Genomic DNA, 18,826 nt, shown 5'->3' on the forward strand with positions numbered 1-18,826 from the left:
ACAAGCTTTAAAAAAAATAAACACTGTGTGAGCATAAGATCCCACCACAGGATCTACATAACCAGTCTGTCATTTGTGTAGAGGTCCCTCACCTCACAGTAGACTGTGAGATATGCAAGGGATTTGGTCCTAGGCATATTTCAGACCAGAGGAACAAACTCACTCTTAAAGGTTTGCTTCTTCCATATCTCGAATCTTTGAAGCCTAAAAAACATTTGGAGAAACCTACCAAATCATGAGACTTTCATCCTAAAACGAGTCAGGTGAATCCAGTGTCTCCTTCCTCGACTCTAAAGCAGCCGAGGTTTGAGGATTCATTGGACAGGACCCCAACATACACTGTTCCATTGGATATGGTTCGGTCAGAGCTGCTTTTGCTAGATTCTCCAAGAAAAAAAGACTCTTGAAGGACAATTGGACTAGCACCCTCCTTAAAGACCTTCATCAGCACTGTCAGGAAAATCCTTCAGGTCTTACAAAAGAACCTCTGAAGCAGATATGGACCAACTGATGCAGAGGGTTCTGAGGACCCAGATGGAATAGGGTGTCATTCTAACACCTTCAGCTCCAAAGGCAGTTAGATCCACACATATTACTCCATCTCCATTACTTTGCTTGTCCAGGTCTTAGTTCTGGTTTCCTAGGCTCCATTCTTTGTTCAGGGACCTGTGTCCTTAGTGCAGACATCTTAGATAGTTTTGGCGCCAAGGATCCCAAATCTGACTCTTTCGGTTCTGATAAAAACAGAGCTGATACAGTCCTGGTGCCAAGGGTTCAAGCTGATAATACTGATGCCATCTCCGGATACATTCATTTGGTTCCACTGCCTCTTCTGGGTTATTGAACTTAGGCTTCTTGATTCTAGTCCCTGCATCGGAGGCTTCCAAAATTTTGGTCTCCGAGATTCCTCCTGACATTGGGTCAGGAACTGTAACAGGAGGATCAGATCCATTGACTCGAGAGAGGACTTCTGATGGGCTTTTCAGTTGTTGGGTAGGATGATTGGTTTCCCAGTTAGAATCTACACTTAGCCTTCTCCAAGTTTATATCCTCAGTGAGACTACCTCATCACCTTGCCTCCACCTTCTCTTAAGGCATCCAGAATTCAGAGCCAAGCAATAAGTCTCAAATTCTCTGTTCAGCAGCAGATTCAGTTTTCTGAGGAGTCAGATGAAGCCACCACTAATACACCATAAATAAGGACATGCAAATGGAAGCACTTAGACTTCCCCTTTGGAGCCTCCCACCCCAGATTCCAACTTGGATGATTGAGAGTGTTCTCTACTAACCCCTTTACAAAATTCCTCATTTGGCAATATCCTTGAGGTTATGTGCCAGAGGGGAACTTTGCCTGTAGACCCCCCTCTCAGGATGAGATGGTTCTCATTGAGGCTTAGGGTTTGGCATCATGTATATCCTGGGTGGTTCCTTTCACTGACAGCTTTATAGATGTGGTGAATAGGAAGTCATGGCAAGTGCCAGGTAATTGTGAGGCAGATCCCAGGAATCCCGATAGGTTACTCAGGCCTCCAAAAGACTGTTTTGGATTAAATCCCCCACACTGGAAAGCATCATGGTGGTCCAGGATGATGGATAGGCTAGAGTAGTGGGTGTATGCTTTGGGCATTTTTGCTTTGAGTGCCCTGGACTACACCACCCATATGAAAACATTACAGAGAAATTTAGCCCAGCAGGCCCTATCATTGCTGAATATTTCATTGACAACCAAGACTAGTAAGCAACTGAAAACAACTATCTCTACTATATGTATGTATGTCAAACATCTGTAACTTCTTCATTTGCCTTATGCACAATGCGGCAGATGGAGTAACCAAGGCAGCCACTTGCCATGACACACAACATTGGCTGCACCTGAGCGAATTTGTAAGACAACTTCAAGGCATCCTTCATGAATGCCCTATACAATGTGTCATTTCTCTTTGGACCAACCATGAAAGAAAGAATGCAGAAGTACAAACAAGATGGAAAGACATTATCTGCCACTGGAGTCAAGTTTGAGGCCCTACAAAGAGTATACAGCAGAAACTGAAAAGAGGCTCAGTCACTTTGGTTCTAAAAGTTTAAATGTCAGCAGTTTGACTCAACTTCAGAAAGGGTCAGCTGTGGCAGACACAGTCCCTTCAATGGATATCTTCCCAGAGACAGAGAAGGTCTAGAAAATGAGGGATACCGCAGCCCCTTTTTGGACAGAAAGCAGCAGTATCCCTGAAGAGTTGCCGCACTCTGGAGGCAGTTGGGGATCGTCTCTCCCTCCAACACTCTGTGTGGCAGGCAAGCATGTAAGACAAGTGGGTAACAGGGATTATAACCGAAGGCTAATGCATTCTATTTTCCCTCCAATCACTGCAGCCCCCCCCCAAGGCCATTACAGGAATCTCACCCCATAAAGTAAAACAGGCCAGAAGAGAGGTTCATAGATTTATAAATTCATAAATTATTACTAGGCTAATGAACTAGGAGAGCCTTCTACGCCTAGTGAAGTTTTTCCGAAAGAATAAAGACATCTGTATCCAAATAGGGCATCGAGGGCAAGGCATTTATTAAGCTACTTCTGTCCATAAGGGACATGGTGCCATCCCTGGTGTAAGTTTATTATTTCCCATCCACTGGTCTAGCTTGTGTTTAAATTGGACAATAGACAAACTCAGCTTTACATGGATGTGAAGCCCATTCAATAGGAGAGGCAGGCTCTGGGACACATTCCTGTCTCTCCAGCTTGTTCTGTTTAAGTCACAGACAAAATTCAGGTCCCTAGACCTTGTATTTCTGGCACTGTTTGATTTACAAATATGCAGGAGCGTCATAAGTGTGGGGTTTGCAGATGCCTTGTAAGCCAGGCAAAGACCACTCCTTAGCAATCTGTAGGCGACTGAGTAGAAGGAAAGGGCTTTATAATATTCTACATAAGTTCGGTTTGTTATGCCTTGTATTCTTTCTGTAAAGAACCTCTGAGGCCACTGTAGTTGCTGCATATGCCTGGTTTGGTACATACTGAGGGGAACATTGAGATTGGTCTGAAAAGGGCAGAGTACAGTGGGATAATGACCTCATTGAACCTAGATGTCATGTCCTTATGCTCAACATAAAATTATTTTTTCACCATTATGGCCATATGGTGGTCAAAGGTAAGGCTGCTCTCTACATGTGCACCCAGATCCCTTACCACTGGGTCAGTTCTTAGGGGCATATTATCAACCTGGTATTTAGCTGGGATGATTGACTTCCAAAAGAGTACACTTATGATTTTTTAGCATTGAGATTAAGACCACGGCTTTGGCACTATTTGTTTTTTAAAATTTTTTTATTTAACATTTGTTGACCGGGAATGTCCGACTAGGTTCCACAGAGCCTGTTTTCAGCGGAGGCCCGGGGAGAAATGCTCCAGATGTTACTCAAAGACAGGCCTTCTTGAAAAATGTTAATGTCCGTGGTAACCCCAGCTTGCAATTATTTGCAAATTTAGTCAGACATAAACCTTCAGACTTTGCTTCCACTTCAGAGAAATAGATGCAAACATGAATGGACCCAGTACTGAGCCCTAGTGTTCTCTGCTAGTGACTGGCCTCTTGGTGTTGGTGGCCTCACCTGTTTTGACCTCCTAGGTCCTATCAGTGAGCCAATTGGCTATCCAGCGATTGTTAAAATGGTTTATACCTAATTTAGTGAGCTTATCTATAATGCCTGAGTGGGCTATTCTATCGAAAGCCTTTGCCATGTCAAGGTAAGCTGTGTGCACAGTCTTGCCCTCATCCATTGCTTTTCCGACCCTCTCAGAGAAGTTGACCAGATTTAACAGACATGGCTTCCTTTAACAAAGCCAAACTGTAATACGTCCAGCATTTGCAGGTTACGTGTCTTAGTTTATCATGTCTATGATGATTCTTTCTATGACCTTGCATATGAGGCTGGTCAGATATATGTACTTGTAGTTACCCGGATCGGTGGTTAGACCTTTATGCACGGTAATGACTATAGCCATTTTGCATTCTTTGGGCACAAAACCTGACTGTAGGGTTCAGATGAAAAGTGATTCAAGTTGACCAGCGAGGTAATGTTTCATGCTGTTTAGTAAGCATCACGGGATATTATCTTTATTAGAAAAAAAGAGCCATCCAGGAGGTCCCACCAAACCACAGAAGGTCAGGATTTTATTCAAGGTTCTTTTATGTTCCCATGAAAATTCAGGACCTTAGACCAATCTTGGATGTAAGCCTTCTAAACATATTTGTTCATTGACCGTCTTCAGAATGGTCAAAGTGCTGTCAGTTCTTCCTTCTATTAGGGAGAATGACTGGATGTGCTCAATCTATCTCCAAGCTGCTTTCCTTCACATCAGGATCGTGAGGGAGTCAGGGAGGTTCTTATGCTTCTGAGTAGCAGCCAGCTGTTATCATTTCAGGATCCTTCCATTTGGTATCATGACAGCCTCCAGCATTTTCACCAAATATATGGCTGTCATAGTTGCTTATGTACGACATCTAGAATTCAAAATGTTACTATATCTGGACAATTGGCTTCTAGCTACCCCCCTCAATAGAGTCCCTGATTCAAGTAAAAAACTATCTTATCAATCTTTGTTCCTCTGTGGGATTTTGATCAAGCTTTAAATAAAACCTGAATCGATCACAGATGATCACATTCATAAGGCAATTTAGATACTGCTCAATGCATAATTTCCCTTCGACAAGAAAGAATGTATACTCGGAGAGCAGCAATCTAGTCTCTTATTTCCACCCCTCTTGCAGCTCTGGCCTTGAGGACACTGTGTCTCATGGATTCGTCTATTCTAATGGTTCACTTTGCTTGCTTCTACATGAGAATCCTACAGTGGATATTGGAAGAGCAGTGGTGCCAATGTCTTCTTCCTCTATTCAGGACATTCTCTTCACAGATTCTTGCTGCACCCATCTCAGATGGTCACCCAAATCTACAATAGTCTCCATAGGGAAACCTTCTGTAACGTCTGCTCCAGTGGCTACTGTGACCACAGATACATTCTCCCTGAAGTGGGGTGGCCATTATGAAGGTAGGCTTAGATGCTACCACTCACATAAATGTCCTCCTTGTCTTGCTAGAACTTCAAGACCACATACCCCAGGGTATGATCTCCATCCAAACAGACAGCATGACTGTAGTTTGGTCTATCAACAAACAGGGAAGAACAAAATCCTATTCACTATCTCAGGAAGCATTGAGGTTTTGGCAGTGGATGACTGCTGGAACAGGGCTCAGTTCTGAGGTTTTTTTACTGGTTAATTGGGTAATTTGTTTAAATCAGTTTGCTCATTTTCTATTGTTATAAAAATTGTACTTTATTCATCTGTTTTTATTGTAATTGTGTTTCTTCCCACTTTATTGCCTTATTTTACATGTGCTTCTTCTTAAAAGTACTCAATTGTATTATTCTGCTGCAGTTATTACTGCTTGGTAGTAGCCTGATTAAATTGTAACTGTTATTCTAAGCCTTTTGGTTTAAGCACTTGGGCTTCAGACCAGTTGTTTTACATTAAGGTTTGTGGACTGCATTGTTGTGGCAGGACAGGTAGCTTACATCCTTCTAAGTTGGGAATTGCTGATTGAAGGCTCAATGTCTGTTATTCTAAAAGTGCATTAGTTCTGGTTTAAGCACTTGGGCTTCAGGCCAGTTATTTTACACTAAGAAGGTTTGTGGTGTGCACTCTTGTGGGAGGAGAAGCTAGATTCTGTCCTTCTAAGCTGGGAATTTCTGGTTAAATGCTTTTGCCTGCTTATTTGAACTGTTTCTTTCTGAAATTTGTGCTCCTTGTTTGCTGTAGCCCAGAAGTTAATCGTTTATTGGCCATTTTGGGCTAATTTCTATATCTTTCATTCCCCTGCTATAAAAATGCATTTGCATGTTTTTTGCGCTTGTATTCAGCTCAGCAAGTGCCTGCCAGATGTCCTGCAGAGTTCTACATCAGCAGAGAGACAAAAGAGAGATTTTGGAGTGATTAAGTATCATTTTTCTGCATTTTCTTGCTGTCTTAACTAATTCTGCCTAAAATGCCGATTTCTTTAGCGTTTCTGTGATTTAAAAAGCTTGTTTCTACTACATATTGCACTTATCTGCTGCCTACACTTGAACTAAGTCGTTTTTGTGTTTAAATAATCTGTTTAACTGTTGTAGGCTGCACACTAAAGTGCGATAGCCATTTCTGTGCATTTAAAGTGTTTTTTTTATTGTATCTACTTTATTTTCTGAGAAAAAAGATATATATATATATATATATATATATATATATATATATATAAATATAAATATATATAAAGATATATATATATATATATATATATATGTGTAAAAAAAGGCCAAGGCTTTTGCTGCCCCCATATTGCCTTTTTTAGGAAAGGCTCAAAAGACAAACCCACCACGTAAATAGCACAAGTAACCAAAAACTGAAGGTAATGCTACTCTACACCAGAAGTCTAAACCTCAAAATGCATGCACTCGAGGCATTCCTCAGTATGGAGAACATCGATATCTGTGCAGTAACAGAAACCGGGTTTAAGGCTCCAGAGAGTACTCCAGCACTACCAAGCTGTAACTCATACCATACTTTTCAGTCACAGAACCTGGACCGAAACATGCGGGGGTGTATCTGTATTCGTCAAGGATAGCCACACCTCCAGGTTAGTGGTGCAGTATGATGCCTCAGTGATCATCCATGTGCAACTAACAACAGGCAAAAATGCAATTCAAATTGTAGCTTGCTACAGATCACCCACCATGACCCAGGACTCCCATTCTGCATTTCTGGAGACACTGGAAAATATGAAGGTCCTACCAAATGCCCTAATATTGCGTGATTTCAATTACCCAAACATTAACTGGGAGAACTACTCAAGTACTAACTCCCTTGCCCAACGCTTCCTAGAATTTATAAACTCGAACGCCCTGGATCAACTGGTCAACACCCCCACCGGAGGTGACAACATATTGGACCTGGTCATCACCAACATGGGTGACAGGTGTTCCACAGCGGAGGTCAAACCCTCACTGGTTAAATCAGACCATAGACTAATCACTCTGGATATCCACATTCTGCCCCCACCTCCAATCAAAGAAACCACCATGAAAAACTTTTCAAAAGCAAACTTCACGTTACTTAAGTCCGAGGTGGAAAGGTTCACAGCCCCCATGCTAAAGGACAATGCCGTCCAAGCTGCTGAATCCCTTACAAAGGCACTCTATGAGCACCTGCAAGAATGCATGGATCGTGCTATCCCAAGCAAAACCAAGACTCACTTCTCCAAGAAAAGGAAACCAGTCTGGTGGACCCCTGCCATAAACAAGCTGTACAACAGGAAGAGGAAACTAGTACAGCAAAGAGTAAAATCCCAAGAAGGAAAGACATCCCTGATCAGTATCGGCAAGAAACTACAATCCCTCATAAAATCATCCAAGGCTAGCATCAAAAGAAAAATTGCCAAGGACTCCAAAGATAACCACAAAGCTTTCTTTAGCTATGTCAAGAACCTAAGTGGAAACTCTCAGATCTGCTCTGAGTTAATACAGAATGGCACAAAATACACTGAACCGACTGATATTGCCAACATTCTGACAGACAGGTTTAGTGCAAGCCTCACACCCTAAAAGGCCCATAACCGTACCAGAAGAATGTAGAGCCCTGGCAATCAGTGACACACTGGTTAAAACAGCCCTATCCAAAGCCAGAAACACAGCTTCAATGGGACCGGACGGTGTTCCAGGCTGTGTCTTACATGTGCTCCAAAATGAACTAACCCCTCAGCTAAACACACTGTTCAAACTCAGCCTCTCTACAGGCTACGTACCCATAGAGTGGCGTACAGCAACAGTTATCCCGCTCCACAAAGGCGGAGCCACAACGAACCCCAGGAACTATCGCCCTATAAGCCTGACTAGCCTGGTCTGCAAGGCTGTGGAGTGCATCATCATGGAACTCATTAACAGAGACCTTGGTTTTGTTAAGGGCAGATCATGCCTCCTAAACCTGGTGGACTTCTTTGAGACAGTTGCCAAGGCTTTAGACGAGGGAAGGGAGGTCCACATAGCCTACCTAGACCTCACAAAGGCTTTAGACACCTTTCCCTATTTTGGTATTATAGACAGGCTCACCAGCCTGAACATAAACCCCTATGTCATGAGATGGGTTGCCAATTGGCTCACGGATAGAACCCACATGGTGAGAGTTGCAGGCTCTAGGTCCAACTAAACTGGTTACAAGTGGCATCCCCCAGGGCTCAGTCCTGGGACCCCTCCTGTTCAGTATATACTTCTCAGAGGTACAGGCAAGCACAGGAGGATGATGGCTGACCAAGTTCACAGATGACTGCAAACTGGGGGCCATAATTGACTCTCTGGCTGACACAGACATCCTCCAGAAGGGTCTCACTGAGACGGATACCTGGTGATTCATGGCCTCAAGCTAAATGCCAAAAAGTACATAGTCATCCCCTTTGGAAAAAACAAAGTACCCACAAACTACCACATAGGTGGTAGTCCCCTAAATACGGAAGACGTAATAAGGGATCTGGGGACCCAAGTAGATAGTAATCTCACCTTTGATAATCACATTGCCAAAGTGGTTAGAAAATCCTTCAGTGTGGCCCACCTATTCACAAAAGGGTTTGCATCCAGATCAAAAGAGGTCATTGTGCCCCACTACTCATCACTCATCAGACCCATCATAGAGTATAATGCCCCATTTGGGATTTACCTGACAAGACACCTGCAACAGATTTTAAGTATTTTTCTTGGCTTTTTCGACTTATTGTGCCTTTCGACTACTGTTTCTGCTTATTTTATCAAAGTTTGCACTGTTTTTACTGTGTTTATAAGCTAAAACTGTTTACTGCACTTGCTAGTTTAAGTTTTGCCTAAAAGTTAAACTACAGGCTAATACACTCAAGTGTACTAGCTTTTGATAGCATTTAATCGAAAATCATAGCATTTATTGTGTTTTCTGTTTTTCTGTAAAAAAAACTTGAAAAAAGCAAAAAAAATATCCTTGCTTTCCATACTTTCCTAACTAGTGTTCCAGAGACCAGATTTTGCTGATCCCTGGGCTTTGTCTTGGTTCCTGTTTTCCTTATTTTCCTTGTTTGGTCAAGGGGTAGTTTCTTTACTCACTAGTGGGAGTAGGGAGTACTGAGCTGCCTGTTTGTCCTCAGAGGAGTGGTTTAAGGCAGTAACTTGTAGTTTATTGGCCATTTTGGGTCATTTCCTGCCTTTTCCAGCGCCCTGCTATAAAGGACGCTTTAGCTGAGCTGCCACTGTTGCACACTAGGGCAGCCGTTAAGCAGGTTTAAACTATTCGGCTACCTAAAGTCCACTCTTCAAATTTTCCCTTGAAACTACCTTCCTCGACCTATACTACTGATCTAATCAGCGATCCTATAACTAAAAAGATCATCTCTACTTGACTCTAAGTAGACTATTCTCTATCTGTTAAACCCAGCACTTGCTCCTACGGTACTTATTACCTTGATACGCACTCTTATAGATAGCACCCCAAAAGGCAACCCCCATTTCTCGGTCACCCACATCCCCGAATCTTGTTTAAAGTTTTTGTCTATCCTTCTAGCATGTCGAGGGATCAGTTGCTAGTGTCCTCTCCTGCTCAGCTGGTGAACCTGAATATTGAGGCAATGTTACAATTGCCTCATGTACACAGACAACCCTCTCCTCCTCCCACAAAACACAAATACATGCGAGAGATGCAACTATACGGCCAAACTGGAGGCTGAGCTCTTCAACATAGGACTGGCAAGACCAGTCAGGAGGAGAAGGTTACCACACACACTATAGACCCAGTCTCACATAGTACCATTACAACCTCAAATCATACACATAAACACACAAAGACATACTGGAGGCTCTGATCAAAAATCTACCAAAACAGCAGAGGCCACCAAAGCAGACACCCAAACAACCACCACCTCAGAACACAACACCTGCAACACATAGACCTCACAGTCAGAGTGTCAAACAGTCACAGCCCTTAAGGCCAAACACAATGCCAGACACACTAGTCATTGGTGACTCCATAGTCAGACACACTGACGCCCCGCCACCAGACTGAGTAAGGAGAAGGTCACAGTAAGCTGTCTGTCGGGCGCTAGAATCCGCCACATAACGCAAGCACTCAGGTCTCTCAACAGCAGGTACAAATACGACTCAGTCATTGTCCACGCTGGTATAAACGACCTGAAACGTACCTCCTTGGACTACATGAAAAGAGACATTGAGGAGCTCTCTGATTATGTAGCCCAGGCAGGTATGACCCTGACCTTGAGCAGTATCCTACCTTCACCAAGAATGATGCCACAATACAGAGATAAGATGATCAGTTTTAACAATTGGCTTAAACACTGGTGTCATTCAAAGGGGATCCAGTATCTGTCTGCCTGGGATGACATGCTGGACAAGCCACGCTGCCTCGGAAGCGGCGGCTTGCACCTGTCACCCTGGGATTCCGGATATTGGCAAAGGCTCTTGCCACCCCATAGTGCCTTTTTAGGCAAGGCTCAAATTCTAAACCTACCACCCTAGAACACAAAAAAGGAAAAAAACTAAGGGTAATGCTGCTCAATGCCAGAAGTCTAAATCTCAAAATGCACGCACTCGTGGCCCTTCTCAGTATGGAGAACATCGATGTCTGTGCTGTGACAGAAACCTGGTTCAAGGCTCCTGAGAGCACCCCAGCGCTATCAGGTTTTACCTCATATCATGCTCCGCCCCAAAATCAGGAAAATACCAAGAAAGGAGGGGGGGTATCCATATTCATCAAGGACACCCACACCTCAAGACTGGTGGCAACGCATGATGCATCGGAGACCATCCAGGTGCAATTAACCGTAGGCAAGACTGCTCTGCAAATTGTAGCATGTTACAGGCCTCCCTCACAAACTCAGGAACCTCACATGGCCTTCCTGAAAACACTAGAGGGAATAAATGTATCACCAAACACCATCATACTAGGTGACTTCAATTACCCAAATATAGACTGGGAACACTACTCAAGCCCAAACACCCTAGCCCAAAAGTTCCTGGAATTCATAAACTCAAATGCCATGGAACAACTAGTCACCATCCCCACAAGAGGAGATAACATACTTGATCTCATCATCACGAACATGGGAGCACAATGTTCAACACCGAAGTATACCCCTCACTGGTGAGATCAGATCACAACTAATCTCGCTGGAGGTCCTCATCCCACCCCCACCTGAAATAAAAAGACCACAGTAAAGAACTTCTCAAAAGCCGACTTCACACTTCTAAAGACTAGTGTGGTCTCCTTTAAGGCCCCCGAGCCGGAAAACAGTACTCAAGCCGCTGAATCACTTACAAATGCCTTCTACCAGCACCTGCAGGACTGCATGGATAAGGCAATCCCAAGCAAAACAAAGACTCTTTGTACCAAAGGCAAGGCCCAGTCTGGTGGACCCCAGCCATAAACAAACTCTACAACAAAAGGAGGAAGCTACTACAAGATAGAGCAAAATCCTTAAAAGGTAAGACACCCTTGATCACTATAAGTAAAAACTAAGAGCTCTCATAAAATCATCCAAAGCAAATTTCGAGAGAAAAATAGCTAAAGACTCAAAAGACAATCATAAGGCCTTCTTTAGCTATGTTAGAAACCTAGGAGGAAACTCCCAGATATGCTCAGAACTAGTTCAAAATGATGTGAAGATTACTGATCCTACAGACATTGCCAACATACTGGCTGACAGGTTCAGTGCAAACTTCTCCCGCCCCCAAAAGGAGAGATATCTATACCAAACGATTGCAGCCCCCAAACATCTCCAGCCCAAGTGAGAACTGCTCTCTCCAAAGCAAAAACACAGCATCCATGGGACCTGATGGTGTCCCCGGCTGTGTGCTCCACGAACTCAATGAGGAATTAAACCCACAGCTAGGACAGCTGTTTAATCAAAGTCTTACCTCTGGATACGCACTCCAGGAGTGGCGCACTGCAACTGTGGTCCCACTTCACAAAGGCGGTGCCTCCACCGACCCTGGAAATTACCGCCCATTAGCTTGGCAAGCCTTATCTGCAAAGCCATGGAGAGGATCATAATGGACCTCATAAATAAAGACATAGGGAATTTGCAGACTTTGGATCCAACCCAGTTTGGCTTTGTCAAAGGAAGATCATGCCTTTTAAACTTGGTTGACTTATTCTACACAGTTACCAAAGTCATTGATGAGGGAAAGGCAGTCCATACAGCCTACCTCGATCTGGCTAAGGCCTTCGATACAATACCCCACTCGGTATCATTGAAAAACTCATCAGCTTAAATGTTAACCCATACATCACAAGATGGGTTGCAAACTGGCTGAGTGACAGAACCCACAGGGTCAGAGTTGCTGGCCATGTCAGACTCAAAGCCTGTCACAAGTGGTGTCCCACAGGGCTCAGTCCTGGGTCCACTCTTGTTTGGCATCTACTTTTCCAAGTACAAGCAAACACAGGAGGTTTATGGCTGACAAAGTTTGCAGATGACTGCAAACTGGGCCATAGTAGAAAACACATCTGACACAGATATCCTTCAGAAGGGTCTCACAGAAACGGATAACTGGTGCCAGAGCCATGGCCTAAAGTTAAATGCCAAAAAATGCATAGTCATACCCTTCGGGAAAAACAAGGTTACCCCTAGCTACCAAATAGGTGGCAATCCACTGAGCACAGAAGAAGTTATCAGGGACCTGGGGACCCAGGTTGATAGTAGTCTGTCATTCGACACCCATGTAGCTAAAGTAGTTAGGAAGACCTTCTACATTGCCCACCTTATCATTAAGGGATTCTCATCTAGATCAAGGTTATAGTCTCCCTTTACTCATCACTCATCAGACCAATGATTGAGTACAATGCCCCATTCGGAATGTATCTGACCCGACACTTGCAGCAGCTGGAGAGGCCACAAAAGTTCCTCACCAAAAGGATAAAGGGTCTCAAAAATCTATCCTATGCTGCCCGACTGAAAGAACTCCAGCTCTATTCAGTCGCTTACCGCTTGCTCAGAGGTGACCTTTGCCTAACATACAAAGCCATGTCAAACCCGGATGTGATGAATATGCTTCACCTCAAAAAATCTAGATCCATCAGAGCCACAAGGGCGGGAGACTTAAACCTCGACACGGCTATTAATAGGACGTGCTGGAGGGATAGATTCATCACCCAAAGACTCCCTATGCTGTGGAACAAAATCCCGGTACATGTGAGGCAGAGCACCTCGCTGGCCTTGTTCAAGAGAAATCTTGACCAATGGATGGGAGATCGCAGATATACCCCAGGGATTACCTCAGTGTCACTGCTCGACAGAGGCACAGCAAAATAATGGGTATAGTTCCCCATACTAAAGGGGTGGCGTAAGCCACAAAACGATGGGCTAGGCTTGTAAATGCCCTCGGGCAGATAGCCTAGTATGAACCTATGAACCTATGAACCTATGAACAGCTGGAAAAAACACAGAAGTACCTCACCAAGAGGATCACTGGCCTCAAACAGATGCCCTATGCAGCTCGACTGAAGAAATTACAACTGTACTCGGTTGCATACCGCCTACTCAGAGGTGATCTCTGCCTGACATACAAGGCCATGTCAAACCCAGAATTGATGGACATGCTCCACCTAAAGAAAACCTTATCCCCGTGAACCACACACTCTAGGGATCTAAACCTCACCACAACAATAAATAGGACGTGCTGGAGGGATAGATTCCTGTCCCAGAGACTTCCCATGCTTTGGAACAAGATTCCAATCTACATTAGGCAGAGCTCCTCGCTAACACTCTTCAAAAGAAATCTTGACGAGTGGATGAGAAACAGAAAGTTTACCTCGGAGATCACTTCAGTGGCTCTGCTGGACAGAGGAACAAGAAGCTAATCTAAGGGGGCGGCGAAAGCCAGCACATTCTGGCTAGGCTTATAAATGCCTTTGGGCAGATAGCCTAGTACCTACCTATGAACCGATATATATATATATATATATAGATATATATATGTATATATATATATATATATATATATATATATATATATATATATTGAATAGCAAATAGATCAGATATTAAAATGAAGAGACTGCCTGGTAGTTAATTCTGTAGTCATTTGCATAAATGTCTCTTTAATACTCCCTAAAGCATTCTCTGATGCCTTCATCGTTTTCTCTGATTCTTCCTTCTCCCTCTTTAAGTCTACCTGTCTCTCTCTCATTTTGTTTGGGTGTATATATGAAGGTGTGATGTGTTAGTGCCTAAGAAGGTTTTTGTTGCTGAGCTGACCTGAGACCCTAGCTAAGTCTTAGAGGTTGGACAGGATGGATTCAGATCATCTAGAGTTAATGTTATGATTAAGTACATACATTTCATTTACTCCGAGTACCTCACAGAACTGTATGTTCATTTCAACTCTATAGAGTTGATGTAGCAATCATTCTGTATAAGGCCCTTTATGTAGGGCATAACAGTAAACAGGGTGAGATGATACAGATGTGTAGCACAACATAGATGGACAATAAGTGATCTAGTGTATGATCCACATTGTGTTCTTCAGAAAAAAATATGGGGATTTGACATAATTAGACATTTGAAGTTTTAGAGGCAAGTTTGAATCTGTTATCAGTATTAGGTTACCTTTTCATGTGCAGATATAGCACTAGATTTCATGAACATGATGCAAGTTTAGTTTAGATGTAGCAACATTTTGTAGAAGGGATTAAAGCAAGCAGTGGCTAAAGGATTACAGAAAGACAGAGGAAATACTGATCAGATACATTTTTGCTTGAAATATCAACAATACAGGGTTATGTAAGTAAGAGAAGAGAAAAAGTTAAAAATTTGAGAGCATAATGCTGGGCATAAACAAAACTTGCTGTTTGCATCTGACTAACCTACTAGTTGATTAGTTCCAAGTAGATGAACATTCAACCCATTGATTTAAACTTGCTGGTTTTGTTCATAGATAGTTACAAGGCATGTCATCTGTGAGAGCACAAAATAGCCTATACCAATGTCCCAGATGCAGCAGAACATTATCTGGTTAAGTGACATGCATAGAGTCACACTGTAGGCAAATAGAGTGTAAGGGAATCAAACCGTAGCCTACAGGAAGCAGCTTGTTGACAGATCAGAGACTTAATCACCTGTTCTAACTGCCCTACACAGATAGTGACTAGAAGTGAATTTGTATATTTCCAACTATTTGGCAGTCATTGTTTTCCATAAAGAAATCACTGTTAATGTTTTTCCACACTAGCAGTGATACTACCATATATGTATGCTATTTTCCATTTTCCTATTTTATGTGCTACCATGGATTAGGGATATATAAGTTTTGGGGGGCATGGAGAGTTCAAGAAGCAAAATGCTGTAATAAAATGTTTTTGAGTGGAAGGTTTCACTGTTTGATTTTACCTGGTTGAACCTTCTCAGAGTTTTAACTCAAGATGTAGTAGAACATTTGGATTCATCTGCAAATGTCAAAAATTTCTCAAGTCATATTTAGTAGACTATAGGTCATAAGTATTTTAATAATCACTATATATATTCTAGAGCTTTTTTATATCTCTGCTTATAGTATAGGTTTATAATACAAGATAGTAGACAGAAAGTGCATCTCCACACCTTAAGCATATCATACAGTATTTTTAGCTTATCCGGGATATATATGTTTTTTGTTTTATTGTATTCAAACTGACTGACTAGTGATTATTTGCTTTTCATGTTTAATAATCATTTATCATTTTTTTACCATCTAGAATTTTTTGAAATGTTGTCTAAAGCTCAGAGTAATAGAGCAGAGGATCAGCGTGGATTGCTAAGAAAAGAAGACCTTGTTTTACCTGATTTCCTTTGCTTAAAGCCTGACACCTCTACACCATCATCTTCTACTCCAGCAGGATCTAAATGTGACAAGAAAACAGACTTAGCAAATGACGGGAAAAATAGCACAAACCATAATTCCTTGAATTCTAAACAACAGACTGCAACATCTGACACCATTGCCAATTCCAAGAATATGAAATCAAGGTCATTGGGGAGACAGGAAAATACAGATCAGGCTGTTGTAAAATCTTCTAATAACCAAAAATACATAGTGAAAGAAGGTCATGTTGTTCCATTCAATGCACCACTGTCTCCAATCCCACACATTCAAGACACTGACAGATCAACAGTGCGAAAGCAGTCAGATGACTGGCATAATCAGGCTGTACAGACCATAGATGATGATGAATATGTAGCAGATCTGACTTTAGTCGCTGAAGGAGACATTACCAGTCCCAATAGTACATTGCTTCCTCCCCCTCCATCACTTACATGTGGCAGCAAGTTAACAGAAGCAAATTTTTCTTCGTCAAATCTACTGACAAGCAGTCAAGAACATTCTGCTTTCTACAAATCCACCTCAGGTATGGGTATTTCCTTAAAGTAGTGTCTTACTGTAAAAGTGTATTGTAACCTGTTTAAAACAGTACTGCTGCTGGTCAATTTTGTGATACTTAACTGCTTTGCATAACCATTTTTTAACAATTGTGTGTACATTCATACTTTTAAATGGTATTTAACTTATTTTGTCATAATATGTAATATAATATTACTCCAGATAATACTCTGTAATATTTAATGGAGATTAACTTTATTTTTTTTTATTTTTCTTTTATAGCAAGAGAATACCCATCTTTTACAAATACTTTTTGTATTTTATGAAAATATTTCTTATACTGTTTTATTTAGAATCGTGTGTGCTGCCAGGCCCAATCCATTTGTATCTGTACTTCGTACAATATTTCAGCATACAAAGTACATCAGACAGAACCGATTATAAAAGTACAAGGTTATCAATTCAAAAACAGTTAGTGATTTTAATTTACATTCACACATCCAGACAACCCTATTGTAAGAAGAGTTGTTATATCTTCCTAAGTAATATAAAATATCTCTTTCTCTGAAAAGCAGATGTTAGGATTTTATGTCTAGGGTTACTTTAAACATTCCTTTACAAGCATGAGTAGTAAATCTTTGCTTAGTACGTCACCTGTGGTTTTTTTTTTCCTGTTTTCCTGATCTTTTTATTTGTCTCTGTGATGTCAAAGTAATTTATTTGGTAACATATAATTTATGTTAACAAGGAAGTATAAATTGTTTGGCATAATGAACCTTTAAACATTCTAAAAACAGATCCTTATGTTTCATTACAGGCATTTGGCTATGAAAACCATCAGCTTTAATTGTGGAAAATTAAACCATCATCACACATTTTATATGGAAGTGTAAACTATTATTTTTAATGAATTTGCCAAACTACAAAACATCTGAACTTTAATCATGCTTAGGACTTTACATAAAAAATATATGCCAGCTAATATGTGAAATCTGCATGGAGCAACTACATAGAATGGTGCAAATACATTTGCAGAACTTCCATTATTGTTACTGTTATTATTATTTCTATTGTACGATTACTGAGCACTGGACTCAAGAGAAACCAATAATTCTATAGATAGATGTGTTTTTACTTTTCTTATTTTCTAGAGTGTATGTAGTATAAATTCCCTGTATGATACAACATTTTAATAAGTACATCGATATTTGCAATAAAATGCATTTGCTGATAGATTTGTTTTTAATGCTGTCAGTAGATAATGTAGGTGCTGCACTCCTGAGTGTATCATCCTTCAGATGAGATGTTAAATTGATACTCCATCTGCTTGAGTGGGTGGTAGCTCAGATGGATGTAAAAGATTCCACAGTATATATTGAAAAGAGTAAGGGAGGTTCCCTGATGCCCTAGACAAAATTTCCCCTAGTAGTATAAATACCACCTTGGGTCTCCTCTAAAGAGAGGCCACTTGCTTAGTGGGACTAACCCGGTCAACAAAGGATAAATAAAATAAAATATTCTAATCCTCATTACCTTAGCAGGATGGCACCTTTGCATGTTAACTTATGCTTAAGTAGTGGATGCACCACTGTAAACTTATAACAGTGTACAGAAAATCAGTCAAAGGATTTGTAATTTTCATTCATTAATTCCTCGATTATATGCGTATCCATTTCAGAGTCACAGGAAATCCACAGTCTATGACAGTCCTCAGTTTGCACATGAAATCCACAATCTATGACAGCCCTCAGTTTGCACATGACAATGAAACTAGTCTCATACTGGGCACTGGCTTATTGCATGATGTATACAAATGTCAACACGTGGCACACATAACTGTAGGCAGTTTGGAGAGCTTCAGTGTAATATACAGCACATACTGTGATGTGAGAAGAAGCCATCATTTCTGAAAAAGACCCATGTAGACACAGGCTGGACCTGCTAATTCTGCAGTGAAGGCATTGTAGCCAAGAATCAAATTGGGGAACCAAGCAGCAGTGCACCGAAATGCCACCCCTAAGAAAGAGTGATGCAAACAATGTAGGTGCTATTGATAAAATCATTGCAAATTTACTTTAAACACGATCTACTCAAGTTTACAAGTATATGTTATCAGTAAAGAGTACTTCGGCTTATTTACTTATGTTTATTTATTTATATTTCTTTACCGGGGTAGTGCACAGATCACAGTGGACCATTTGCATGCACAGCCCAGTGCTATATCTTCCATAATTTTATATCTTCGACACATTTTGATTTATTTATTTATTTATTTATGTAATTTTTATTTGTCCATCTGTGGAAATTTGCTTAAGAACACAATTCCCAAAGTAATTATCAGTAATTGCTTATTTCTGACCAGACTGGTCTCAGACATGGCTAGGCTGTTGCCATATTAGAATGTAAGATTTTTAT

The 18,826-nt window shown here is 41.4% G+C and overlaps 1 protein-coding gene across 1 annotated transcript in view; it reads left to right on the forward strand.

Moving 5' to 3' along the window:
• Window positions 1-17,828, forward strand: part of LOC122802295 — a 1,020,490-nt gene extending 1,002,662 nt beyond the window's left edge. Inside the window, exons 15-16 of the mRNA XM_044071943.1 lie at window positions 15,789-16,439; window positions 17,229-17,828. Coding sequence (XP_043927878.1) covers window positions 15,789-16,439; window positions 17,229-17,242 — 665 coding nt within the window. The 3' untranslated portion in view covers window positions 17,243-17,828. The remainder of the gene's footprint in view (window positions 1-15,788; window positions 16,440-17,228) is intronic.
• Window positions 17,829-18,826: the final 998 nt, after the last annotated feature.

The sequence above is a fragment of the Protopterus annectens genome, chromosome 5.part0, assembly GCF_019279795.1.
Source record: "Protopterus annectens isolate FY-2018-M chromosome 5.part0, PAN1.0, whole genome shotgun sequence".
NCBI classification, from domain to species: domain Eukaryota; kingdom Metazoa; phylum Chordata; order Ceratodontiformes; family Protopteridae; genus Protopterus; species Protopterus annectens.